Source organism: Delphinapterus leucas, chromosome 7 (genome assembly GCF_059928025.1).
Source record: "Delphinapterus leucas isolate spDelLeu-1000000601 "Yukka" chromosome 7, BTC_Dleu_Yukka2, whole genome shotgun sequence".
Lineage (NCBI taxonomy): Eukaryota > Metazoa > Chordata > Mammalia > Artiodactyla > Monodontidae > Delphinapterus > Delphinapterus leucas.
In genome coordinates this window covers 15,936,608-15,945,861 of record NC_143135.1, presented here as the reverse complement: position 1 = coordinate 15,945,861, position 9,254 = coordinate 15,936,608, and the positions used below count along the sequence as shown (strand labels likewise).

Genomic DNA, 9,254 nt, shown 5'->3' with positions numbered 1-9,254 from the left:
TAGGATTCACCTCTCCCTCAAGGTAGGTCAGGCACCTGAGCGTAGGAAGAAGGTTCTCGCACAGACAGCATCCACCCAGCACTGTGTATGTACGTGGGACACTGGTCCAGCCTGGAGGGGGATACGGCAGCGGATTCTCCAGCCAATTTCCAGGCTACTGTCTCATTGCCCCATCAAGCTGGACATGCCAATACTTCAGTGCCCCAAGGGCATCTCCCAGATGCTTCTCACGCCCCAGGCTGAGTCATCCTCTGTGGCTGCCACTTACTCCAGACCATAAGCAGATGCTCAGTGATCGCTCTTGGTGGTGGTAGTGGGGACCCTGACCACTGCAGGAATGAGACCCTTCCTCCCTGCAGAAAGCGAAGAGGTGGCACAGCAGCCATGGACAGCATGGCCGAGGAGCAGGGCCTGGAATACAGGGGCCTGTTCATGCTCTGGTCGGTGGGCAGCTTGCCTCTCGGGGACCTCCTTCAGCTGTCAGGGGACCTGATCAGCACCATGGGGACCATCCTTATTTTGTCACTGGGAGGAGCAGGGCTCATCTGAGCCTTGTTTTTCTTATCTGTAAAAGGGGAGTTTGTCCAGACAGTGAGTGCAGGGGTTTAGAAGGTGGCCTTGGGGCCAGCCGCGTGAGTGTTAAGTGTAGACCTCCCACATGGGACTTGTGTCCACCTGGGCAAGGTGTTTAGCCTCTCTGGGCCACTGGGTATGGCAGTGGTGATGACACCTGTCTCCTAGGTTTGCTGCTTTAAATGGTCCGAGGCACCTGGTAACACTGCTGACCACCCCGCTGGTGCCAGGCACTGCCCGAGCGAGTTACCTGTATCAGCAAGTTCCATCCTCCCAACAACCCCAGAAGCAGGTGCCAATATCAGGCCCCGTTTACAGATGAGGAAAGTGCGGTCCAAGTTCCCATAGCTAAAGAGTATCAGGACCAGGATTCAAAGCCAGAGAGTTTGGCTCCAGAGCCCACACGCTTAACAAATAAATGTCAGCTCTCATTGTTATCGCTGTTGTGTTATTAAAATTAAGCACGATGCCTGCTGCTCCATAAGTGCAAGCTTCTGTTGTTAATGAACAAGACACGAGTGACATGGTCTCAGTGGCCCCAGGCCTTTGCTTCCCCAGCTGCTGGAGAGGTTTCCGACGTTTCTTCCCTTCCCCAAACACACAGGAGGGTCTACGAGTGCCTGGCCTGCTCCTTGGGTCTAGGCTAGGACTTGGTTGGAGGAGGGGGATTAGAAGAGCCAGGAGAGGATTGCCAGAGAATATAGGTGTGAAACAAAATTGGGGGAAGACAAAACTGTACGTGGAAAGTGACACGCAGAGCTTACGAGTTGGTTCCTCTTAAGCACCCTTTAAGAAATGTGAGTTTTAGGGACTTCCCTGGTGGTCCAGTGGTAAAGAAGCTGCCTTCCAATGCAGGGGACGTGGGTTCCACCCCTGGTGGGGGAACTAAGATCCCACATGCCGCAGTGCAACTAAGCCCGCACGCCACAACTACTGAGCTCGCGTGCTTCAACTAGAGAGCCTGCGTGCCGCAAACTACAGAGCCCACGTGCCCTGCAGCCTACGTGCCACAACTAAAGAAGAGAAAACCTGCACGCCACAACTAGAGAGAAGCCCGCACACCACAACAAAGAGCCCACGCGCTGCAATGAAAGGTCCCACATGCCTCAACGAAGGTCCCACGTGTCACAACTAAGACCCAAAGCAGCCAAAAATGAATAATAAAATTAATAAATAAATCTTTTTTTAAAAATGTGAGTTTAAAAAAAATCTATTAAATGAATTGTGAACCATTGAATTGTGCCATTTGAATCCAATACCACTTAGAGACTGAGCCATGTGGTCCCGCCATCAGCAGGGTCACACTTGATGTTGAGTGAAAATGTATGCCCAGGCTTCAGGGGAAGCTTTGGACGCACAGGGAGATGAAGGAAGAGGGCTGAACTTTGGTGCCTTCAAACCACCCTTGAGTCTTGACACTCTCATGAATACCTTCCCCCTTAGTGAGACTACACACTCCACCTTCCCTTGTTCTACAGCCTTCTGAGGTCTACGGGGGCTCAGGCCCCTCCCGGGGACGGTAGACATGAAGGAGTATCAGCTGCATCCCGGTGAGTTCTGAGGCGAAGGCCCTCTCCAAGCAGCCTGTGGTGGGCAATGAGGGCTGGAGTCCAGGGCTGCTGGGGGGAGTACAGCCCCATCAATGTCTAGGTCGAAGGCCCAAAGAGCCCTTGTTCTTAACACTCTGGTGCAATCAAGAGGGGACTGTGAAAGACAAGAGCCACTGGGCAAGTGCAGGGCCTAGGAGTGGTCAGGGGAGCAGACAACAGAGCTGACCACTAAGGCCAGTGTGCCTGCATCCCCAGTGGAGGGCCACGATGTCTTGTAGGGGTTGATGTGCCGAAATGGGGTGACTGGTGGCATAGTGTTTTAAAAGTGAATCTAGGGGCTTCCCTGGTGGCACAGTGGTTAAGAATCCGCCTGCCAATGCAGGAGACATGGGTTCGAGCCCTGGTCCTGGAAGATCCCACATGCCGCAGAGCAACTAAGTCCATGCGCCACAACTACTGAGCCTGCGCTCTAGAGCCCACGAGCCACAGCTACTGAGGCCCGCGCGCCTAGAGCCCGTGCTCCGCAACAAGAGAAGCCACCGCAATGAGAAAGCCACGCACCGCAACAAAGAGTAGCCCCCGCTCGCCGCAACTAGAGAAAGCCTGCGAGGAGCAACAAAGACCTAACACAGCCAAAAACAAACAAATAAATTTATTTAAAAGAAAAAAGTGAATCTACTATCTATTTCCATCAATTGTAAGATAAACCATTGACTTTATCCTAGTTCTTTGGGAGACTAAAAAAAAATGCTGCCTTTTATATGTGCATATCAACTGGAAGGCCCAGTCAGATATCCAGACTATTACAATGTAACAAATCACGCATCTTGGAATCTGGGGGCTCTGGCTGCTCACAGCAAGGCATCCCTGTGAGTGACGGATTTAATTTGTTATCTAAACCCAGAACCCTTTCCATGTCTTCCTAGAAGTTATCTGGTCTGGAAAATGGCAAAAGAAAACTGGAATATAGAAGAGAGAACAAGAGGTACGAACAAGAGGGGGGTTTTGCTGACATGAAAGCCCAGATTGAGGAGTTTGCACTATATTTTTAACAAGAATCTGTACACATATCCATGTACGTTACCTCTATCCTTAGTCTGTGAAATGGTGACTCAGGCGAATTGCGTGATGGAAAAGCTGGGAAATAAAAGTCCAAATAAGTTGAAATATCGTGTTGCCCTCAGGGTCTGTAATCTGGGGCTCTTCCAGTCTCTCCACCCTTTGGAGAAAGAAACACAGGAATCCCCTACACCTCCCTTGCCTGTGATTTGACTTCTTAAGTATCTCTCAGAGGGTTTCCCATCTCCCCATCTGCCCTGCGAGCTATTTAGTCCCTGCTGCCTTCACCTCTTGCCTGGACATCTGTTCAACTGGCATCTTTGCCCTGACCTCCCCCTCTCAACCCCCCCATCAGTTAGGCTAAATCCCCCATTGCTGGCTCTGACACTGGCACTTCTTCATAGCACTTATCGTGGTCCTAACTGTGGATTTATCACTGAGCTTGTTTAAGTAATGGCTGCCTCCCTCCACTTCATCAGTGTCCTTGAGAGCAGGGACTACACCTGTTTTTGCTCATGATTCTGTCCCCTGCACTTAGCACAAAGCTAGGAAGGGGTTTGAAACGTGTTTTGACCAAGACTTTGTAAACACGTCCATATAAGTTAACTCTGTCCTTACAACTAGCCTCTATCTCTCCTTATCCGTAGCCATGGAAAGTGCTCAAGAAATATTTGTGGAATGAATGGATAAATGAATAAACAAGCTTTAAACATAAAAAAAGAAGTAAATAATTTTTTACATGTATAAAATCAGTTTTTCTCCTCCCCACAAAACAAATGCTGTGGAAATATTTCAAGACCGTCCATTTGGAAGACATATTGGCCTGTTCAGAGCTCACATGTGGGTGGTGGAGACCCTCACAGACCGTGTGTGTGTGTGTGTGTGTGTGTGTGTGTGTGTGTGTGGTTGAGAGGCTAAAAGAGTATTCCCTGGGGAGTGTAAAAAAGAGGAAGACAGTGAAGATTCTATCTCTATCTCATTACCTATTAAGATACAAATACATCCAACCAAGAATCCTGGAGCCTTATATTAAGTAGAAACCTACTAAATATTTGTGCAATGAGTGCAGATGTGAGGGAATCGCTCCCCTGGTGCTGATGCTATGCGAGGGTGCAGGAGAAAAGAGTCTCCCTTACAGTCTTTTCTCTCTCCAACTTGCCAAGGTCTTCTCCTGGGTGACCTGTGGGCTCCTGTGAGGAGGTGATGGCCCAGGCAGTGGTCAGTGGGGCTGGTGTTTGGCTCTAGATATATCCCCTCTTTATACCCACTTTGTGCTCAGTCCTCCATAAAGACCTGGTGCTGGCTAAGTGTGGCAAACAGGGTCTCTTATATACTCTTTTTGGGCGTATAAATTTGATCAACTTTTTGTGGGGCAATTTAACAATATCTGTCAAAAACTTAAAGACATATATCCTTGATGGGGGAAAATTCCCTTCCATGAATCTATTCCACGGTTATACTTGAACTTGTGTGCAGAGATGGATATATAAAGATGTCCATTGCAGTGTAAATTATGCTAGCAAAAAGTCAGGACAATTAAATGTCTAACAATAGGGAAATGGCCTAATACATTGTGGTCCAGCCGTACCATGGAATATTATAAAGCTGCAAGATGGTTTTCTCCATGTTACACTCTCTTGGTTCTTCCCAACTTAAGAATGTTGCTTCTTAGTGTCTTCTTTTTGAGTTCACCTCCTCCCAAATGTCAATAGTGCTGAGGTTGAGAAACTTTAGGCTAGAACAGTGCCTGGAACAGAGGAAACAGTCACTACATATGTGATGAATGAACAGAGCCTGATATGTAGTAGGTGCTCAATAAATAATTGTTAAATGATTGAAGGAAAGAGAATGAGGTAGATCCATATGTGCCAATAAGAAAACGAGTTTAAGACACATTGTAAAAAAGCAAAGTTAAAAACAGTATGCATATTACTATCACTTTGGTGTTAAAAATAGACATAAACAAATGGATATGCTTGTCTAAGCATAGGAAATTCATGTAAAAGAACATAAATAAGTCTTCATAATGGTTATCTCTATGAGTGGGACAGAGTTTGGAGTGGAGAATAAGGGAAAACATTGGCTTTTCATTTCATAGTTTTTGAGCTGTCTAAATTTTCTATTATGAGCATATAGTGATTCTAGAACAACCACCACCACCACCAAAGCCAGTTTAATTAAAAGAACAAAAACAACACCACAGGACTGCTTGGTACACCTTGGTTGCAACAAGACCTAGATGTAAGAAGTGGCGTTTGAGGCCTTGCGGAATGAGCCCTCTAGGTCAGTAACAGCTGAATGTGAGTTTTTCATAACTTGCAGCTGTTCAGAGCCTGTGACCCACCCCCAGCTCTGAACTCATCTCTGGACGTCTTCATATCAACTCTAAGAAGAAGGCCTCTCTGTCACCATTTTTACTGCTAAGGAAGCTGAGGTCCAAAGAATTTAGTACCTTGCTGAGGGAGAAACATCAGAAAAGCACCTTTGCTTTGACCCAGTGGGTGCTGGTTGGGGAGGAGGCATGTATTAGTTAGCTAGTGCTGTGAAACAAAATATCCCCAAACTGTATCTTAAGATAACAAACATTTAATATCTCACAGTTTCTGAAGGTCAGGGTTTCAAGAGTGGCTTAGCAGGTGATTCTGGTTCAGGGTTTCTCAGGAGGCTGCCATCAAGCTGTGGGTAGGGGCTGCCATCATCTGAAGGCCAGACTGTGGGGGTGGGGGGTGGGGATCTACTTCCAGACTCACTGTACAGTCATGGGAGTCCTCAAGTTCTCAATCGCTCTTAGCCAGAGGCCCCAATTCTTTTCCACATGGGCCATAGGCTTCCTGAATGTCATTATGACATGTCACCTGGCTTCCCCCAAGGGGATGAGCTGAGAAAGAGAGAGAGAGAGAGAGAGAGAGAGAGAGAGAAACCCAAGACAAAAGCCACAGCCTTTCATAACCTAATCTCAGAAGTGACATGCCATCATTTCTGCCATATTCTACTGGTCACACGTACAGTGTGGGAGGGCACCACACAAGGCTGTGATTCCCAAGAAGTGGGATCATTGGGGGACATCTCAGAGGCTGGTGACCACAGGGCAGCTCCTGGCAGAGCCTTATGCTGAAAGTCTGGATTCCATTCTTAGGTGGCCCCTGGGGCAGGAGCCTAAGAGGACCCACCTGGATGAGTCCTCTGGTACAGTGGGAGGCACCATGGAGAGACACCTGGGAGGAAGGAAAGGTGTGGGCCTAGGCCTCCAGAGCCCTTCCCTGACGTGGGCTCCTGCTCCAACCCCAAGAATTCACAGGCAAGTCATTGTACTTCTTGGGTCTCAGCACCCTCCACCCAGAGCCAGTGATGACTCAGCTGCCTACTGCCTTCCCTCCTCTCGGGGATGTGGTGATACAAATGCAGGGGGCACGCTGGAGCCAGTGGGCACTGTCAGTGCCATAATCACAGGCATGAGAGAACTGCTCTAGACACAGTCTCACCACGCTGGCCGTGTGACAGGTGCTTGATAAGCACCTGGTAATGGACTAATGGCTCCTTCTGTAAACACATGTATTGAATGCTTACTGCATACCAGGTCCTTTGATAGGGCACAATGCATGCACTATGTCAGTGTTTGCCCCCAGCACACCCAATAAGGTTGGTAACCACAGTAGTCCCATTTTGTAGACCGGAAACTGAGGCTGGGAAGGGTAAGCACGTTGCCTGTACACAGGACTTGCACCCAGATCAGCCTGGCTCCGAAGCCTCTGCTCTTGCCTGTGATGTGGCCCTTCCTCCTACCTACTCTCCTCTCATGGGAATCAGGGACTTCTGATAGAAAACATGAGCCTGGGACCTGTAAGGCACTTTATATAGGCCTCCAAGTCCTCTATTCCTCACTAAAGAGGAGGAGAAGGTGCAGTCCCCAGACAAGAAGCACCTTCCCTCGTTGAGTGGGGAGGAGAGCCCAGACCCAGAGCCTCCTAAGAGCCAGGCCAGTGGTCTTTCACTTCTGTCTGCAAGCCCAGACCTGATAGCAGATCATGCCTGGGTTCACTTTCAAGGTTAGAACTAATTCCCAGAAGGGCAGCATGCTAGAATGAGCCTGGGCTATGGCAAGAGGCAGACATTTGTTAAAATCCCACTCCTTTGTCCTTGGGCAAGTAGTTAATCTTTCTGAGCCTCAGTTTTCATGTCTGTACAATGGGGAAGTCACACTCATTTCTGAGTTCATTGTGAGGATTAAATGAAACATAAACAGTAAAAGTACCTGGCATGTTGTAAGTACCAAATCATATTCATTTCTTTGTTTCCTTTGGTCTTTTTTTTGGTCATATTGTAGAAGCTCCAACTCTCCCTGCAATAAAAATGTTCTTTTTGGGGGTTGAAACAGGGGCCCTCAGTCTAGCCTGCTAGGTTTTTTCTCTGTGGGGTCCTAACATCCCCAAACACCTCTTCCAACTAGTGAAGACCTGTACAGCATTGATGGGAACTTTGTATTCTGTGCCTTGATTAAAGCCAGGGCTGAAGCCCCCAGGAAAATGGGGCCTTGATACAGCTGGCTTAGTTTCAGCCAATTTTCCCTCTGGTGGACTGGGTCAGGGGAGGTTCCTGCAGTATTTCTGGAGTGGAAAAACCCCAGGTTGCAGGCTGGTGCCTGTGACAGCACTGCTGGCCAGCTTAGTCACTGGGGGCAGGCCTGGGAGGTGGTTGGATTCCAGCAACAGAGGTCCCTTGGGGAGTCTCTGCTTCTGTCCTAGCAGAGCTGGGAGAGGGGCCACGGGAGAGCAGACATTCTAGAGACACTCAGCTAGTCCCCAACGGCATTGGAAAGGATCCTAATTCCTCTCCTAGCGACTTTGACCTGAGGTTTTAGGGAAAATCAGGGTCCTATACTGCTTGCTCGCTCACAGATGGTTGAGTTAATAGAACCAGAAAAGGATAGTTTCCATTCCTGTGGGAAGGCTGGCTCTGGGCAGAAGGTGGGGGGGCGGCCCTCAGTAACTGAAGGGTGGCTGCACCAGGCCTCGAAGGTCCTTTCCAATCCTGAAAATACCAGGATTCGCGACGCAGGGCTTTCCTAGGGTCAAGCGGACAAGCGTGGGCGTTCAGAGGCAGACCTGCTGCAGCATTTCTGGGGGAGGGGCGGGGCCGAGAACCAAGACCCAGGGTGGTCGGTGGGAAAAGCACTGGACGGGTAGTCCGAGCTCTGACTGCCCTTGTGACTCAGGGCAAACCACTTCCCTCTCTGAACCTCAGTTTCCCCACTTAAAAGATGGGGAGGGCGTGCTCTTTCAGAGAACCCCTCCAGCTCTGAAATCTCTGATTTGTTTCTGGGGTTTTTGCTTCGTCCTTGGTAACCTGGAGACCTGCCAAGGCACAAATATTTATAGAACCCTTGGCATCTTGTCAGGTGAGGTGGGAGGAACAAGTAATTTCAAAGCCAGCCTCTGCCCTCCTGGAGCACTTCAAGGGTGCTGAGATATATACAGGTTCACCCACAGAAGTGGCTACTCAGTACCCAATGGACAGTACCTATCTATGGGGGACCAGAGGAAGAGAGATCAAGGTGGCCTGGGGTGGCCCAGGAAGGCTGCTTGGAGGAGGGAGAATTTGAGCCAGGTCTTGGAAGATGGACAGAATTCACTGGGTTAAAAGAAGGGAGCAGGGTGTCCCATGTAAGGCCTGGTCAAAAGTCAGGGCTCACATATACATACAATTGTGTGGTATGTGCACTGCTCAACTCTTGGAGTCACCAGTCACATGTGGGCCATGTGACTAGCACTGCCTGTGTACAACCTATATGGCCTCACGAAAGTCCCTGGAAAAATTGCTGGAATAGATGTCTTCCAGGGCCACAGGAGTGGGGAAGAGTCTCTGCCCATTTGCCCCTTGGCGTGTGAGGTGGTACTATTCTCCCAGCCTTGGGGATCAGCCCTGCTCATTCACTGAACAAGGCTCCAAGTGTCATGAAAAGAGTATATATAGAATGGATACACAACAAGGTCCTACTGTATAGCACGGGAAGCTATATTCAGTATCCTGGGGCAAACCATAATGGAAAAGAATATAAAAAAGAATGTATATAAG

The 9,254-nt window shown here is 48.9% G+C and overlaps 1 protein-coding gene across 1 annotated transcript in view; it reads left to right on the top strand.

The window, feature by feature from the left end:
- Positions 1-393: 393 nt before the first annotated feature.
- LOC111184014 (putative inactive 1-aminocyclopropane-1-carboxylate synthase-like protein 2) overlaps positions 394-9,254 on the top strand; it is a 47,670-nt gene continuing 38,809 nt past the window's right edge. Inside the window, 3 exon segments of the mRNA XM_089915851.1 lie at positions 394-479; positions 2,052-2,123; positions 6,319-6,613. Of these exon segments, the coding sequence (XP_089771977.1) occupies positions 394-479; positions 2,052-2,123; positions 6,319-6,613 (453 nt within the window).